General features: G+C 43.8%; 1 protein-coding gene across 10 annotated transcripts in view; it reads left to right on the top strand.

The window, feature by feature from the left end:
- The first annotated feature begins 2,158 nt into the window (after positions 1-2,158).
- Positions 2,159-18,825, top strand: part of SLC16A4 (solute carrier family 16 member 4) — a 32,434-nt gene continuing 15,767 nt past the window's right edge. The window contains exons 1-6 of one of the 10 annotated variants that reach the window (XM_069573739.1): positions 2,159-2,444; positions 2,882-3,022; positions 4,932-5,044; positions 16,787-16,857; positions 17,428-17,571; positions 17,752-17,913. In XM_069573739.1, the coding sequence (XP_069429840.1) occupies positions 5,004-5,044; positions 16,787-16,857; positions 17,428-17,571; positions 17,752-17,913 (418 nt within the window). In that variant the 5' untranslated portion in view covers positions 2,159-2,444; positions 2,882-3,022; positions 4,932-5,003. Of the gene's footprint in view, positions 2,445-2,881; positions 3,023-4,931; positions 5,045-16,653; positions 16,858-17,427; positions 17,572-17,751; positions 17,914-18,825 lie in introns of all 10 variants that reach the window. The other 9 variants (XM_069573730.1, XM_069573750.1, XM_069573757.1 and 6 more) reach the window with 9 other exon arrangements.

The following is an 18,825-nucleotide window of genomic DNA, read 5'->3' as shown; positions in this document are numbered from 1 at the left end:
ACCCCATGGACTGCAGCACCCCAGGCTTCCCTGTCTATCACCAACTCCTGCAGCTTGCTCAAACTCATGTCCACCGAGTCGGTGATGCCATCCAACCATCTCATCCTCTGTTGCCCCTTCTCCTCCTGCCCTCAATCTTTCCCAGCAGCACAGTCTTTTCCAATGAGTCAGCTCTTTGCATCAGGTGGCCAAACTATTGGAGCTCCAGCTTCAGCATCAGTCCTTCCAATAAATATTCAGGACTAATTTCCTTTAGGATTGACTGGTTTGTTTTCCTTGGAGTCCAAGGGACTCTGAAGAGTCTTCTCCAACATCACAGTTCAAAAGTGTCAATTCTTTGGTGCTCGGCTTTCCTTATGGTCCAGCTCTCACATCCATACATGTGAGAAGGAATAGGTGCTCGAGAAAGGAAGAAACAAGATATCAAGGGGCCAGCCCATAAAGTGGAAGGAGATAAAGCTACATGATGTCTGGGAAGACTGCTTACTCCATAGTACCTATCTAATGAGGAACTGGGGGAGGGACTTACGTGCTAGGGACAAATTGCTCATTGTAATCTTGCAAGACCATCATTAAAGCTTTGCTTCCCACTCACCTTCTGTCTCCAAGTCTGAGTTTGGGTTGGTGTGTTCCTCACACTGGGGAGGGGAAGAATCCAATCATCAATGCGGATGTAAATGAAAATTCACAAGCCACCATTCAAAGATCTAATTTTTTTTCTCCTGCCACTCTGAATCTAGAATGGAAGGAACTCTGTAAAACTGCACCATAGGTGGTGGTCCAGAACTGACTTTGGTAAGAATTCTCACCCTTTTGGGGCTTCTGCCAGTTTTCCCAGGATCTCATCAGCAGGCTCTCAAGCAAGTGGGGTGTCCCAGCAGGTCTCATCCTGGCCACTAGAAACTTGGGGAACCACTGACTGAAACCGCCTGCCCTGTCCTGGCACCACAGTAATCACTTGCATGAGTTAGCTTAAATAAGAAATCCGGGTAAGGAATGCAGAACAAGCTACCAACAACCAGAAATATTTGAGAAACATCAAAAGGTGAGAGAAGACCCCAGTCCATATGTCCTACCAACCTCCCAGAATCCTGGCTGGAATCCATCTTGGCTGAACAATGAGAGTGCCACCAGGAAGGATCTTGAGTCAAAGGTGTTAGCCAGAGACAATCCAGGAACTAACCCCATCACCATAAAACCTGAGACTGTAAGCCATGTGGCAAAGGAGCTCTCCTTGTTTCCTTATCCTGCAGCTCTCTGCCCAAGTGCCCCTTCCCAATAGTCTCTTACTTTGTCAGCATATGTGTCTCCTTAGACTATTAATTTCTAAGTGTTAGACAAGAGTCCACTCTTGGGCCCTGGAAGGGGTACGCTTCTAGCAACAAAATTGTAGGGGAGAAAAAATAATTTTCCTTCTACTCTTAAAGTGCTTGGCTGAGCCCCTTTTAGTCTAGAGCACCTCATAAGTGGATAAACTTATCTAGGTTAAAAGCTTTCCACTGTGGCCACTGTAATACAAGATTATCTTTGGTAAGTTTAGCCTATTTGTCACCCTTAAAATTTTATTCACCTGAGGCCTCACACAGGACCATCCCAGTTTCAGTCCAACCCAACCCTGGACCCAGGGCAACTCCAGCCAGTTTCTGAATGCAGTCTGGAAAAAGTAATGCTCAAATAAGGCCTGATGGTTCATGAAGCAAAAGCTGCAGAGCTGGGATGGGGGAAGGGCCAACCCCCACTTCCAGAGGCAATGAGACAGCAGTGAGCCCAGTGGGCTCACTGGGTATCGACCTTGGGCTCCTCAGGGTCTCCTTCCTTTGCTCCCTCTTCTGATACCAGAACTATTTATTTGAACAAAAATCAGCTCAAACTGCGCAGTAACTAGATATTGGGAGTGCTCCACTGACTGGAGCCCAGGGAGAGGTTTTTACAGAGAGAAGGCAGAAGCAAAGTAAGGAAGTTATTGATGGGTCAAAGCTTAATTCCTGGCTGATTGTGACTGGTCATCTTTAGGTTTCTATTTTGTAGCCCTGTTTCAATTCCTGGTTTGCTTTCATAGGCTGACTTGGCATTAGAGCCACCTCAGTGTGTTGGCCTCCTAGTTTAACAATAGTTATCCAAAGGATTTTCTACTTGGTTTACTCTGGTGCTTGTTTTTGAGATCATGGTGAACAAGTCTATCTTCTGGGTCAGGGTGGGTGGAGGGAAGGGCCTAGTATAATGTCAAATCCCAGTCTCCCCTCCTCCCCTCAGGAAGTAAAGTCCATCAGCAGGAGTGTCTAAGTTGGCTCTAGCCCTGAGCTCTTACACTGCTTGCTTGTTTTCACAGGGCAGCAGAATGAAATGCTTTAGAAAAAGAGCGACATTCTGGAAAACCGTATAACTTTTCTTCCCAGATTGCTTCAAGTCTGTGGAGGATTCCCTTGCTGAACGCCACATCAAAGGTAGGATGAAAATGGGGTTGTGTGTTGGAGTTTGTTCTTTATAATGTTTTGAATGACCAGCATCTCTTCCCGCACAGCCTGCTCACCAGACAGTTGTGCCCCACACTCTGCTGGCAGATTCTCTTTTCCAGGAAGAAACAGACTGCCTGCCTATCTGCCAGTGGCAAATAAAGACTGCTACTCCCTCTCTCAGAATATTTACATTTTCCTTTTGCTATTTCTCTTTTTATGTATTTATTTCATTGAACCACTTGTGTGAAGGTAGAAGACATGACATTTCACTCCTGAGCATTTTAGCACACATCTCCTAAGAACAAGCACATTCTCTGACAGAACCACGAGACTACAATCACCAAGAGGTCTAACCTGGTCTACTATACAGTCCTTATTCAAATTTCCCCAACTCAGTTCCCAAAGTCCTTTCCAACTTTTTACAGGCCTGGAATCCACTCAGGGAAGTCATTGCCCTTTGTTGTCATGTCTGCTGCTAAGCTGATAAGTCACTTCAGTCGGGTCCGACTCTGTGTGACCCCATAGATGGCAGCCCACCAGGCTCCTCCGTCCCTGGGATTCTCCAGGTAAGAACAGTGGAGTGGGTTGCCATTTCCTTCTCCAGTGCATGAAAGTGAAAAGTGAAAGTGAAGTCGCTCAGTCGTGTCTGACTCTTAGTGACCCCATGGACAGCAGCCCACCAGGCTCCTCCGCCCATGGGATTTTCCAGGCAAGAGTACTGGAGTGCGATGCCACTGCCTTCTCCGGTTGTCATGTCTATTTAGTCCCTAAGAATATTTTCATTTCAGCAACTGCTGTGAAAGGGAATATCCAAACCTGAAGTTCCCCATTCCTTTGAAAATTTCTCTAATTTTAAGAGCTTATTACCCAGAGGACCAGAGGGTGATACACAATTTTGCCCTAGGATTTGACTTCAGACCTGGGGGGAGGACAGTGTGAGGAGTGACCACCCAGCAATCAATGAGGTCAGACTTGGCAATCAACTCCTTTGCAGTTCCTGCCTGAAGTGAACTGGTCATATTTTAGAGGCCATTCTCACTTTCCACTTTCATGCACTGGAGAAGGAAATGGCAACCCACTCCAGTGTTCTTGCCTGGAGAATCCCAGGGACGGCAGAGCCTGGTGGGCTGCATCTATGGGGTTGCAGAGTTGGACACGACTGAAGCGACTTAGCAGCAGCAGCAGCAGCAGCACACTGGTGTAAGAGAGATTTCTGTGGTGGTTTTGATGTCCTTCATATCGCAGCCTTTTGTTACCTTTTTCTATTTTTTCCCATGGTTCTGCCTGGTTTGTGACTACGGAATAAACAAGGATTAAGGGGAGTCTAGTTGGGCAGTCTTATGTTAAGTAAGGACATACTGCAAGAGAGCTGTCAGCACTCTGGAATTCCAGGGGAAGTCAGGCAGCAGACCTCCACAAATATTCCCCAAATGGTGCAAAACCTTGCTTGTATTTGTGAGGTTGAGATCAGAGAGCCTAAAAACAACTTTAGACATCAGAAGTGTTGACTAAAAAGATGTACAACTTGAGAGTTGCAAGTTTTATCTGGGGCAAAATGAGGACAGCAGCCTGGGAGATGGCACCTCAGCTAGCTCTGAGACTGCTCCAAAGAGGCGGTCAGTGAAGGTCCATATATGATTTTGGTGAAGAGGGGAGTTCAATGCAATCAAGTGCTTACTTTACAAAAAGTTTTCTGCTAGTCACAAGAACCTGAAGTCATCAAGATGGGATTTAGTGATTTTCTAGATCTGAAGAGATGTTAAGGATTGGGATCATAAAATCAGTTCCTAAAAATATCTATCTAAAGACCTGCTCCACCAGATTCCCTGGAGCACAGAGGCCTCATTCCACCTTGCATTCCTTCAGGGGGTGTTGAAGGCTAACAGCTACAGTAGCACAGGGTTCAAGCTCCAGAGGCAGATGGCAAATGCCCTTGTTGCTGTTCAGTCGCTGGCAAAGGCTCTTGGAAAATGCCAATTTCTAGTTGACAGGCAAGTGCCAATTTGCTGACAAGAAATCATCTATTCTTAAAGAGGTGGGCTGAAAAAAATTACAAGTGGTTTTTGAATTTTTAAAATTTATTTTTGGTGTGCTGGGTCTTCATTGCTGCATGTGGACTTTCTCTAATTGCTCCAAGTGGGGGGTTACACTCTAGTTGCAGCACATAAGCTTCTCCTTGCAGTGGCTTCTCTTGTTGTGGGGCATGGGCTCTAGGGTGGACAGGCTTCAGTGGTTGCAGGTTCGAGTTCTAGAGTACCCGCTCAGTAGTTGTGGTGCACAGACTTGGTTGCTCCATGGCATGTGGGATCCTCCCGAACCAGGAATCAAACCCATGTCTCCTGCATTGGCAGGCAGATTCTTCACCACTGAGCCATGAGGGAAGCCTGGCATAAGTAGTTTTATACCACAGAAAAATATAATAAAGTTCAGATCAGTTTGTCAACTAAGCCAACGTCTGTCTTGGATTTGTCACAGGGATCTTCTGCATTTAAAACAAACGAAGCATCATGCTGAAGAGGAAGTTTCAACCTTACAAGAAAACCCTGGATGGAGGTTGGGGATGGATGGTCGTATTTCATTTCTTCCTGGTAATTTACTTTCTCCTTCCCCACTGCCTGAAAGAAAGTTTTCTGGGGAAAGGCTCAGAGCAGCCTAACAAGAAGATCACGCATGAGACCCTTGACATTTGAATGGAAAGGGGATCCAAGTGAGGCCAGGAACTGCCAATGAACCTTCAAGTTGAAAATGTTCTCCTTGAGTGAAACCAGAAACACTGCCATCCTGTCTCCTACTCCTCCTCAGCATTCCTTAAACCTACAGAACGCTCCAGCCACCATTAGCAGCTTTGCCCTGGCTGCATGGCGGTTAGGATTTGGGGACAATCACATTTAGCCATCCGAGAAATAGCACTGCTGCTGCAGCTGCTGCAGCTGCTGCGTCGCTTCAGTCGTGTCCGACTCTGTGCAACCCCATAGACGGCAGCCCACCAGGCTCCCCCATCCCTGGGATTCTCCAGGCAAGAACACTGGAGTGGGTTGCCATTTCTTTCTCCAATGCATAAAAGTGAAAAGTGAAAGTGAAGTTGCTCAGTCGTGTCCAACTCTTAGCGACCCCATGGACTGCAGCCCACCAGGCTCCTCCATCCATGGGATTTTCCAGGCAAGAGTACTGGAGTGGGGTGCCATTGCCTTCTCTGGAAATAGCACTAGAAACTGCTAAAATTTGCTTCTGCCAGGGTGGGCAGGGAGGGGATTCCGAGCTCAGTCAAGTAAACATGTAACTGCTGCGAGCAACTTCCTTCTCTCCTAGTGTTCTGCCTGGTGTCCACTTCCCAACCCATCCCCACCATCCAAAACTTATGCCAGAGTTAGGCCCAATGTATATTTCTGACATGTCTGGAAAGGAAGACAGGGTTGTGAATCCTGAAGCTGGAGCCTGATTTTTTCCCTTCATTCATAAGCAGATCCAACTCTTTTTTAATTAACTTCTTTCCCTCATCCTCCCAGAAGCTCTGGGGGTTGTTATGTGAGACTGTGGTGATATGAATCGGCATGGTCATCCTGATGGGATTGATGAATACCTTCACTGCCATACCTTAAACCCTGAGTGTGGCACCAGTTCCAGGATGCCATGTCCTCAACAAAGATATCCTTCCCTCCTGATCTTCCTCCTCGGCCCAGTCCTACAGTAAGAAGCGTCCAAGGAGGGGAGTGCAGGTCCTGGTGACTTCTAACTAACCTGCAGCCCACAGTATAGAAGGACCACACCTCCTCCATCATGACAGAGAGTGGGAAAGGAGGAAGGCAGAGGTCCTCAGCCAGGATTTACATAATACAAAACTCATAACCTAAGGACTATTTGTTAAACATTAGTTTCATTACTAAAGAACACAGAATCTTTTTTCCTTCCTCCCAGAAGTGTCACTAAAAAGGAAAACAAGGACACACTAAGTCTGAGAGCCTTCCTGTGGCTGGGCCACCTCCTCACATCCCAAGCTTTGCAGAACAGGCGTTATTGGTGAGGACCTTGAGTTCTCCCACTTTTTCCTGCATTATGCTCTGAGGATAGGAAGTTATCAAATTTAGTGGCTGCTAAGAACAGTTGTCTAATAATGAGATTAGTAAACAATCTCTCACTTTTTATGGGCTTCTCTGGTGGCTCAGTGGATAAAGAATCTGCCTGCAATGCAGGAGACACAGGAGACGTGGGTTTGATCGCTGGGTTGGGATGATCCCCTGGAGCAGGGCATGGCAATCCATTCCAGTGTTCTTGCCTGGAGAATCCCAGAGACAGAGCATGGCGTGGCGGGCTACAGTCCATAGGGTCACAAAGAGTTGGACATAATTGAAGTGACTGGGCACGCACACTTTTTGGGGTGTGGTGCTACTCTTAAGCACACACATAAAACATTTTGGGTCCGCAAAATGTTAATAATTAACTCAGGCCAATCAGCCACAGTAGTAAGGTGGGTACTTGGATGATGATACTTTCGTGCCTGTATAAGTCTGCTTTTCTAGAATAGATGAACTCCTGAAAAGGTGAGTGAAAAACCCAGGAAATAACATATCCTTCAGGAGCTCCCTCCTTTTTTTTATTTTAAAGGTCTCATTCTGACTTACCATACTTTATAACTGTATAATCTGCATGACTGTTTTCTGTATTCAGCCTGTCTCTCTGGACTGAATGTTCTATGAGCACAGGGCCATTTGCTGGGTCTGTTTATTCACCACTATAAGCCAAGTTCCCTGATCAGCAGCCAAAACACAGAACGCACTCAATAAATACCTGCTGGAAGATGGGCGGATGGATGGACTGATGGACACATTCATGAATAAACAAGGTGATAAATATGAAGTTGGAGAGATGGGCAGGGACTTTGGAGGACTTTTAAGAAAAAATACAGATCTGAGCAATATTGAAGAGATATTGTTAAGACTGTAGACTAACTGAATATCAGGGAGACAGGGAATCATGGAGTCCTAGGATGCTGGCTTGGACAGCACGGAGGATAATGTATGCCCTTCACTGAGTTGGACATGTGAAGGGGACAAAACCTAAAGAAGGCTTGAAGGGCTTAACACTGGGCACTGAGTCTGGGAGACTTGTGACATAACCAGTCACGTATGTGTTCAGTATAGTACACGTGTATCTGCAGCCAAGGATCTGCATACTGAGACTTGTGAGTTAGCAGCACACACAGGGATTTCAACTATAAGTCAGAGTATTCAAGTCACCAGAGAGTACAGTTCAGTTCAGATCAGTTCAGTCGCTCAGTCGTGTCTGACTCTGTGACCCCATGAATCGCAGCACGCCAGGACTCCCTGTCCATCACCAACTCCCGGAGTTCACTCAAACTCATGTCCATCGAGTTGGTGATGTCATCCAGCCATCTCATCCTCTGTCATCCCCTTCTCCTCCTGCCCCTAATCCCTCCCAGCATCAGAGTCTTTTCCATTGAGTCAACTCTTCACATGAGGTGGCCAAAGTACAGGAGTTTCAGCGTTAGCATCATTCCTTCCAAAGAAATCCCAGGGCTGATCTCCTTCAGAATGGACTGGTTGGATCTCCTTGCACTCTAAGGGACTCTCAAGAGTCTTCTTCAACACCACAGTTCAAAAGCATCAATTTTTCGGCACTCAGTTTTCTTCACAGTCCAACTCTCACAGCCACACATGACCACTGGAAAAACCATGGCCTTGATTAGATGGACCTCTGTTGGCAAAGAAATATCTCTGCTTTTGAATATGCTATCTAGGTTGGTCATAACTTTCCTTCCAAGGAGTAAGCATCTTTAAATTTCATGGCTGCAGTCACCATCTGCAGTGATTTTGGAGCCCCCCAAAATAAAATCTGACACTGTTTCCACTGTTTCCCCATCTATTTCCCATGAAGTGATGGGACCAGATGCCATGATCTTCGTTTTCTGAATGTTGAGCGTTAAGCCAACTTTTTCACTCTCCTCATTCACTTTCATCAAGAGGCTTTTTAGTTCTTCACTTTCTGCCATAAGGGTGGTGTCATCTGCATATCTGAGGTTATTGATATTTCTCCTGGCAATCTTGATTTCAGCTTGTGTTTCTTCCAGTCCAGCGTTTCTCATGAGGTACTCTGCATAGAAGTTAAATAAGCAGGGTGACAATATACAGCCTTGACGTACTCCTTTTCCTATTTGGAACCAGTCTGTTGTTTCATGTCCAGTTCTAACTGTTGCTTCCTGACCGGCATACAGATTTCTCAAGAGGCAGGTTAGGTGGTCTGGTATTCCCATCCCTTTCAGAATTTTCCACAGTTTATTGTGATCCACACAGTCAAAGGCTTTGGCATAGTCAATAAAGCAGAAATAGATGTTTTTCTGGAACTCTCTTACTTTTTCCATGATCCAGCGGATGTTGGCAATTTGATCTCTGGTTCCTCTGCCTCTTCTAAAACCAGCTTGAACATCAGGGAGTTCACGGTTCACGTACTGCTGAAGCCTGGCTTGGAGAATATTGAGCATTACTTTACTAGCATGTGAGATGAGTGCAATTGTGTGGTAGTTTGAGCATTCTTTGGCATTGCCTTTCTTAGGGACTGGAATGAAAACTGACCTTTTCTAGTCCTGTGGCCACTGCTGAGTTTTCCAAATTTGCTGGCATATTGAGTGCAGCACTTTCACAGCATCATCTTTCAGGCTTTGAAATAGCTCAACTGGAATTCCATCACCTCCACTAGCTTTGTTCTTGTGATGCTTTCTAAGGCCCACTTGACTTCACATTCCAGGATGTCTGGCTCTAGGTGAGTGATCACACCATTGTGATTATTCGGGTCGTGAAGATCTTTTTCGTACAGTTCTTCTGTGTATTCTTGCCACTTCTTAATATCTTCTGCTTCTGTTAGGTCCATACCATTTCTGCCTTTATCGAGCCCATCTTTGTATGAAATGTTCCCTTGGTATCTCTAATTTCCTTGAAGAGATCTCTAGTCTTTCCCGTTCTGTTGTATTCCTCTATTTCCTTGCATTGATTCCTGAGGAAGTCTTTCTTATCTCTCCTTGCTATTCTTTGGAACCCTGCATTCAGATGCTTATATCTTTCCTCTTCTCCTTTGCTTTTCGCTTCTTTTCTTTTCACAGATATTTGTAAGGCCTCCTCAGACAGCCATTTTGCTTTTTTGCATTTGCTTTCCATGGGGATGGTCTTGGTCCCAGTCTCCTGTACAATGTCATGAACTTCCATCCATAGTTCATCAGGCACTCTATCAGATCTAGTCCCTTAAATCTATTTCTCACTTCCACTGTATATTCACAAGAGATTTGATTTAGGTCATACCTGAATGGTCTAGTGGTTTTCTCCACTTTCTTCAATTTAAGTCTGAATTTGGCAATAAGGAGTTCATGATCTGAGCCACAGTCAGCTCCCAGTCTTGTTTTTGCTGACTGTATAGAGCTTCTCCATCTTTGGCTGCAGAGAATATAATCAATCTGATTTCAGTGTTGACCATCTGGTGATGTCCATGTGTAGAGTCTTCTCTTGTGTTGTTGGAAGAGGGTGTTTGACATGGCCAGTGCATTCTCTTGGCAAAACTCTACTAGCCTTTGCCCTGCTGCATTCCATACTCCAAGGCCAAATTTGCCTGTTACTCCAGGTGTTTCTTGACTTCCTACTTTTGCATTCCAGTCCCCTATAATGAAAAGGACTTTTTGGGTGTAAGTTCTAAAAGGTCTTGTAGGTCTTCATAGAACCATTCAACTTCAGCTCCTTCAGCATCACTGGTTGGGGCATAGGCTTGGATTACCATATTGAATGGTTTGCCTTGGAAATGAACAGAGATCATTCTCTCATTTTTCAGATCTCATCCAAGTACTGCATTTCAGACTCTTTTGTTGACCATGATGGCTACTCCATTTCTTCTAAGGGATTCCTGCCCATAGTGGTAGATATAATGGTCATCTGAGTTAAATTCACCCATTCCAGCCCATTTTAGTTCGCTAATTCCTAGAATGTCGACGTTCACTCTTGCCATCTTCTGTTTGACCACTTCCAATTTGCCTGGATTCATGGACCTAACATTCCAGTTTCCTATGCAATATTGCTCTTTACAGCATCGCACCTTGCTTCTATCACCAGTTACATCCACAACTGGGTATTAGTTTTGCTTTGGCTCCATCCCTTCATTCTTTCTGGAGTTATTTCTCCACTGATCTCCAGTAGTATACTGGGCACTTACCGACTTGGGGAGTCCCTCTTTCAGTATCCTGTCATTTTGACTTTTCATACTGTTCATGGGGTTCTCAAGGCAAGAATACTGAAGTGGTTTGCCATTCCCTTCTCCAGTGGACCACATTCTGTCAGGCCTCTCCACCATGACCCGTCCGTCAGGGTGGCCCCACACGGCATGGCTGTTTTACTGAGTTAGTCAAAGCTGTCATCTGTGTGATTAGATTGACTAGTTTTCTGTGATTATGGTTTCAGTGTCTGCCCTCTGATGCTCTCTCACAACACCTACCATCTTCCTTGGGTTTCTCTTACCTTGGGCGTGGGGTATCTCTTCATGGCTGCTCCAGCAGAGAGCAGCCACTGCTCCTTACCTTGGATGAGGGGTATCTCCTCAAGGCCGCCCCTCCTGACTTTGAATATGGAGTAGCTCCTGCGCAGCTGGGCAAGAACCCTGGAGAAAGTGAGGCCTAGGGGATGGGTGGAGGATGGCTCAGAGGAAACTGAGAAGCAGTTAGCAGTTAGCATCCCAAAAACTAAGGCAGAAATGTGCAGAAGCAGATGGTGCAGAGAGGCCAGATATGATAGAAATGATATGACCTATTGGTTTCGCAACAATGAAGTCTCTAATAACATTGATAAGAGGCATGCACTGGAGTGAGATGAGAGGAAGCAGAGATAACCTAACAGACTAATCTTTGATGAAAGAAGTTTGTGAAGGTCAAGAGCTAAGGTGATACTAGAGAGGAACCTGGAGTAGTATAACGTAGTTTTGTTCAGTTGTGTTCAACTCATGGACGGCACCATGCGAGACGTTCCTGTCCATCACCAACTCCCAGAGCTTACTCAAACTCATGTCCATCGAGTCGGTGATGCCATCAATCATCATGTCATCCTCTGTCATCTCCTTCTCCTCCCGCCCTCAAATCTTTCCCAGCATCAGGGTCTTTTCAAATGAGTCAGTTCTTCGCATCAGGTGGCCAAAGTACTGGAGCTTCAGCTTCAACATCAGGACTGATTTCCTTTAGGATTGACTGGTTCGATCTCCTTGCAGTCCAAGGAACTCTAAAGAGTCTTTTCCAACACTACAGTTCAAAAGCATATCAATTCTTTGGTGCTCAGCTTTCTTTATAGTCCAACTCTCACATCCATATATGACTACTGGAAAAACCATAGCTTTGACTAGTCAGACCTTTGTTGGCAAAGTAACATCTCTGGCTTGTTAATATGCTGTCTAGGTTGGTCATAGTTTTTCTTCCAAGGAGCAAACGCCTTTTAACTTCATGGCTGCAGTTACCATCTGCAGTTATTTTTGAGCCCCCCAAAATAAAGTCTCTCACTGTTTCCATTATTTCCCCATCTGTTGTTTGTCATGAAGTGATGGGACCAGATCTTGGTTTTCTGAATGTTGAGTTTTAAGCCAGATTTTTCGCTCTCTTTTACTTTCATCAAGAGGCTCTTTAGTTTTTCTTCGCTTTCTGCCATAAATGGGTGGTGTCATTGGCATATCTGAGGTTAATGATATTTCTCCTGGCAATTCTGATTGCAGCTTGTGCTTCATCCAGTCCAGCGTGTCTCATGATGTACTCTGCATAGAAGTTAAATAAGCCTGGTGACAATATACAGCCTTGAAGTACTCCTTTCCCAATTTGTAACCAGTCTGTTGTGCCATGTGCCATTCTAACTGTTGCTTCTTGACCTGCATACAGATTTCTCAGGAGGCAGGTCAGGTGGTCTGGTATTCCCATCTCATGAGGAATTTTCCAGATTGTTGTGATCCACACAAAGGCTTTGGTGTAGTCAATAAAGCAGGAGTAGATGGTTTTCTGAAACTCTTGCTTTTTTGATGATCCAGCAGATGTTGGCAATTTGATCTCTGGTTCCTTTTCTAAATCCAGCTTGAACATCTTGAAGTTCATGGTTTATGTACTTTTAAAGCCTGACTTGGAGAATTTTGAGTATTACTTTGCTAGCCTGTGAGATGAATGCAATTGTGTGGTAGTTTGAACATTCTTTGGCATTGCCTTTCCTTTGGATTGGAATGAAACTGACCTTTTCCAGTCCTGTGGCCAGTGCTGAGTTTTCCAGATTTGCTGGCATATTGAGTGCAACACTTTCACAGCATCATCTTTTAGGATTTGAAATAGCTCACCTGGAATTCCATCACCTCCAATACCTTTGTTTGTAGTGATGCTTCCTAAAGTCCACTTGGCTTTGTATTCCAGGATGTCTGGCTCTAGGTGAGTGATCACACCATTGTGTTTATCTCAGTCATGAAGATCCTTTTTGTACAGTTCTGTGTATTCTTGCCACCTCTTCTATTTATGTTTGGTCCATACCATTTCTGTCCTTTATTGTGCTCATGAAACATTTATTTGCATGAAATGTTCCCTTGGTATCTCTAATTTTCTTGAAGTGATCTCTGGTCTTTCCCATTCTTTTGTTTTCCTCTATTTCTTTGCACTGATCGGTGAGGAAGGCTTTCTTATCTCTCCTTGCTAGTCTTTGGAACTCTGCATTCAAATGGGTATATCTTTCTTTTCCTCCTTTGCCTTCAGCTTCTCTTCTCAGCTATTTTTAAGGCCTCCTCAGACACCCATTTTGCCTTTTTGTTTCTTCTTCTTGGGGATGGTCTCTATCCCTCCCTCTTGTACAATGTCACAAACTTCTGTCCATAGTTCTTCAGGCACTCTATCAGATCTAATCCCTTGAATCTATTTCTCACTTCCACTGTATAAGGGATTTGATTTAGGTCATACCTGAATGGTCTAGTGGTTTTCCCTACTTTCTTCAATTTAAGTCCAAATTTGGCAATAAGGAGTTCGTGATCTGAGCCACAGTCAGCTCCCAGTCTTGTTTTTGCTGACTGTATAGAGCTTCTCCATCTTTGGCTGCCAAGAATATATCAAAATGATTTCAGTATTGACCATCTGGTGATGTCCATGCGTAGAATCTTCTCTTGTGTTGCTGGAAGAGGGTGTTTGCTATGACCAGTGCGTTCTCTGGGCAAAACTCTATTGTTATTAAACAATAATCTCTGACAAAGCCTGTGTTCTGCATTAAAAAGGAGCCACTGTGATCCAGCCCTCCTTTCCCAAGACAATATTCTTAGAATGGTCTGGTGAGGGAGTTCTTACTATGCGAGTGGGGGTGGGGGGAAGGCATGCTTTTAATGATAAAAAGGAAATAAGAGGGCTGCAGAATTTCTAGGAGCTTTTATTTTGGGGGAAGACCATTTATAATGTCTGATGTGGACTCTGGAACAGGACTGAAACCCATCAACCTTAGTCCAAAACATAAGATGAAATAGTAGACTACAGACTTCAGTTAACTAATGGAATATCTAAACCTTGGGATCTAGCCTGAAAATCTAGATAGATTTGTACTATCTAAGTCAAATAGGAACAAAGTTGGAAGGTTACAAGTTAAGGGAGGGAGGCACAGTAGATACAAAGGCTGTTTCTTGGTCTTCTTGATATACACAGTGGAAGGTACAGTCCCAGGGAGTAGAGACAAGTCACATCTACTTACTGCTGCTATGCTGAGACATCAAGGTAAGACCAGAGACAAAAGGTTCTTTTTTGGGGACCAGTAGTTCGCCAAATTCAGGTGGCTAAGAACCTAGAAGCCAGCATCCTGCAGATGCCAGCACGGAGTCCATGACCACAGAAGAGGAAGGGTAATTTTATAGAATGAGGACCCACTGTATTGCTCCTTGCTCATTAGAGGATGCAATCACCACTCTGTATTTTGAACCAGAAGAAACAAGTCTGTGTCATTTAAAGTTCATGCATATTCTCTAACCTCATTTCCTGACAGAGGTACCTTTGAGGAACATTATGATTACAAAGTGCTTGATAAAATGCCTTTTCATTTTTTAATATATAGCCCTGGTGTCCATAGCATTGTTCACTCTAAATAAGTAAAGTCTTATAGTTTCTATCATGTCAGAATGGGAAGAATACATTAAAGGACTTCCTCCTCACCATCTCTTCTTTTGAAGCCTTTGAGCCACCACTGATTCCTAGTCCCTCACTCCAGACAAGAAATAATATTACTCTGAAGAGTCTGTTGGTGAGGATGGAGCAGAACGTCTTGGTTACTTTATTTAGCAGGTAGAAGCTGAGGAAAGGAAGTTTCTAAATGGAGGCAGGTCTCTGATTGGATGAGTCAGTAGATGGTACCAATCAAGAGAAATGAAAAGGAAAACAGGCATGGGGTAAGAGAAAGATGAATTTACTTCTGGGTAAGTTAACCTGAGTTAGAAAGATATCACAGACAGTAATATGAGTCTCAAGCTCTTGGGAAAGTAGAATGTTTACACAAAATGATAAAAACATAGTTAATAGGTTATTATTTACCAGAATTTTCTGTCTTCACAGTCCTATGAACTAGATGGAACTATGAACTATGAACTAGTCCTTTATCTCCACTTTCCAAGAAAGGAAGTGTAACTTTTGTAGTTCACCCAAGGTCACACCCCTAGTACAAAGCAGAGCCAAGATTCCAGCAGAGGCAGGCTGACTGCAGGCAGAACACAGTATTCACAACTCCAACACGACTTCCCTCATAGCTCAGTCAGTAAAGGATCCGCCTACAGTGCAGGAATCTGCCTGTAATGCAGGACACCAGGCTTTGATTCCTGGGTCCGAAGATCCCCTGGAGAAGGAAATAGCAACCCACTACAATATTCTTGCCTGGAAAATCCCATGGACAGTCAATCATAGTGAATGACTGTCTGTGTCTATCTCACTATAGAGATGCGTGCAGAACCAGAGAGAAAGAATCAGTGATAAGGAACCCAGGACCTGTGGTCCTTCCACAAAGCATAGAAAGTGAAGTCGCTCAGTCGTGTCTGACCCTTTGCGACCCCATGGACTGTAGCCTACCAGGTTCCTTCATCCATGTGATTTTCCAGGCAAGAATACTGGAGTGGGTTACCATTTCCTGCTCCAGATCTTCCTGACCCAGGGACTGAACCCAGGTCTCCCACATTGTAGGCAGACGCTTTACCATCTGAGCCACCAGGGAAGCTCTCCACAAAGCACGGCCAACTTCAAAGCAGAGAAAGTAGCCTTCAAACAAGGCCACTGAACAAAGGAAAAGAAAGGGGACACTAGGAAGCCCCTGTAGACAGAGTGAGTAGGCGTGGTTTCTGGGCTTTTTGACTAGAGACTGGCTGAGCCTCCCTTCCAGTTCCCCTCAGAACCTTGCTCCTCACTGCCCCCCTTCTAATCAGAATTCCAAGAAACAAATGTGAGTACTGCATTGAAAGAAAACCTGACCTCAAAGAGGGTGCTCCCCCTAGTGGAGAGGAGAAGGATGGTGCGGGCAAGGAAGGTAAGGTGGGACTGAAGAGTGGGGCACATGACCCAAACATAAGGTGACCATACATCCTCATTAACCCTTGCTGTCCCGGCATATTCAGCTCAAAAGCAGAGTTAAAGCAAACTCTTAGGTTATTTGGACCAACACATCTCTCTCACAGAGGTAACTAGAATTAGCTGTTTTAAACAGATGCTATTGTTAACAGAATGGTACAGTGGTTGGTCAATAAGCTCTCTAAACCTTAACTTCCTGTATTTCTTCCTATCTGTCTGGCTGTGCTGGATCTTTCTTGCAACACACAGGATCTTCATTGCAGCACAGAGGATCTTTAGTTGCGGCATGCTAACTCTTAATTGTGGCATGTGGAATCTAGTTTTCTGACCAGGGATCAAATCTGGACCTCCCTGCATTAGGAGCATGGAAGGAAGTTCCCTGAATTTCTAATACAATATTAACCCTATTCCATGCACCGTAATGAGGATTAAATCAGATGCTTTCATGTAAAGTGATTAGACACTCTAATGGGACAACCATCCCATAAAATACGTTACAAAAAGGAACTGGCAAACAAACTTGTAAAATACAGGTGAGCCAGAATCACAGCTGCCAGCAGTCCTAACCTCCCCTGTAATGGCTTACTCACCACCTGACTTGGACTCTGCTCTGCTTTGATTTAGGTAAATGTATTTGTGATGGGGATGACCAAGACTTTTGCAATTTTCTTTGTGGTTTTTCAAGAAGAGTTTGAAGGCACCTCAGAGCAAACTGGTTGGATTGGATCCATCATGTCATCACTTCGTTTTTTTGCAGGTATAAAGTCGACGATAAGCTTGTTTTCCAAGGAGAAGGAACACAAAGGGCAATTTCAAGAAGATTCATCGGTCAGTCACTCAAGACAGAAGCCTTACTAAAACTCAGGTTCATTTATCAATACGTAAAGCTGAGAGAAGTAAGGACTTACAGTGTTCACCTCCACTTAACTTGGCAAAACTGGAAAAAGTGGGGTTCAAACAAACGAAGTTGAAGAATCTATTTATCATCATAGGTTCAGTGAGTCAGTCTCTCAACTGGGAAGTCAGACCATAAAGCTCTGACCTGATTATCTAAGCATACTCATCACAGTGTAGGTAAATAACTGAACTTTGTTCTAGTTTTAGGTCACTGGACACAATCTTTTCTTGCAGAGGTTTTATACCTTTTCAGCAAGCTTCCATTCCAAACCTGCTTATTTACATTTTTTCTTCAAAACAAACAAAAAACAACAAAAACTCTTCTTCTAAAAAAGCAAAATAGTATGGAACTAGGAATATTAAGAAACCCAAGAGACACCCTTTTGAAGGATACACAAAAGTAAAGTCCTTTCATTTTCCCTCAGTTGCCCATTTAAACTGTACACCAGAAGAGAAGGGATGCCGGGGCAAATTTAACTTGTATTTGTTTCTTTTCCCAAGGTCCCCTAGTTGCTGTTATTTGTGATATAACTGGAGAGAAAACTGCCTCCAGTCTTGGGGCTTTCCTTGTTGCTGGTGGATATCTGATCAGCAGCTGGGCTACAAGCATTCCCTTTCTTTGTGTGACTATGGGATTTTTACCTGGTGAGTCCACTGTGAGAATAAGACTTAAAAAAAAAAAAAAAAAGGGAACCAGGAAACTCTCCTTTTACTGTGAGTTCAAAAGGCCAACTTATATTACCTCAGGTTCAGGCGAATATCTCATCCAGTACCAAGCCACTTAATGTGAAAGTGACTCCTATTAACATTATGTTTTTCTTTTAGGTTTGGGCTCTGCTTTCTTGTACCAAGTTGCTGCTGTGGTCACTACCAAATACTTCAAAAAACGATTAGCTCTTTCTACAGCTATTGCCCGTTCAGGGATGGGACTGACATTTCTGTTAGCACCCTTTACGAAAGTCCTGATAGATCTGTATGACTGGACAGGTGAGTCCTGAACCTGCAGAATCAATTCTGCAAGATTTAATGTTGAGCCCTCCCCCTTTGATGACTAGAGAGGAGGTGAGCATGATTCTTCCCTGGAGAACAGATGGCAAAAGAGACTCTGAATTACTTCAAGGTCTTCCCTGCCTACACAGGCAACTCAGAGTTCAAGTCTAAGGGGATGGAAGGCAATTTGTGTGGCTGGGGGAGCACACCTTTGCAGGGATAGCAGTACTCCTGGGAAGCAAGAATCCCTGCCTCAAACAAAGCTTCTCTTTTCACATTTTTTAAGAAAAACATCTGCATTAAAAAAATAAAAGATTCCTCCATCAGATTCACTAAAAAGGATAGAATTGGGCATAAAGAGGATTATGTTCCTTAATAATATTTATATACTATCAACTATAAATTTTCATGAATGAATAAAAATCATTCACTCTATAATTTTTCTCATACCTGAGATAAAACAATTGGTTTAAAATAACCTCGTTATTGGTGAAAAAAATCTATGTATATGTAAATATACATATTTGACTATTCCTACCTACAGAGCAATTTTGTTGAACTTTCCCTTTTCTATTTCTGATTTTAAAAATCACTAATATAGTGAACAGCACCAGCTGACAAATCCCTAAGACAAGATAGCAAGATGGTAGAACCTACAGCCAATTCTATCTCTAGAAGCAACACACACAAGTCACAGCTTTGGTCAGGACATGCTGAAGTTCAAGCAACTACTCAGTTTCAAAGGCAACACTGGTATCTGTCTTCTTTCAAGGAATCTAAAACATCATGAGATCAAACGGCTATCTCCTCTTCTAAAGCAGTTTCCAAATAATTCCCATTGCCCAATTTGGTATTTTCTGTACCTAAATCTAATGCCTCAAATCAGGATTTAAAACACATTGTAATTTT

The sequence above is a fragment of the Ovis canadensis genome, chromosome 1 (genome assembly GCF_042477335.2).
Source record: "Ovis canadensis isolate MfBH-ARS-UI-01 breed Bighorn chromosome 1, ARS-UI_OviCan_v2, whole genome shotgun sequence".
NCBI classification, from domain to species: Eukaryota; Metazoa; Chordata; class Mammalia; order Artiodactyla; family Bovidae; genus Ovis; species Ovis canadensis.
This window is presented reverse-complemented; position numbering and strand designations above follow the sequence as displayed.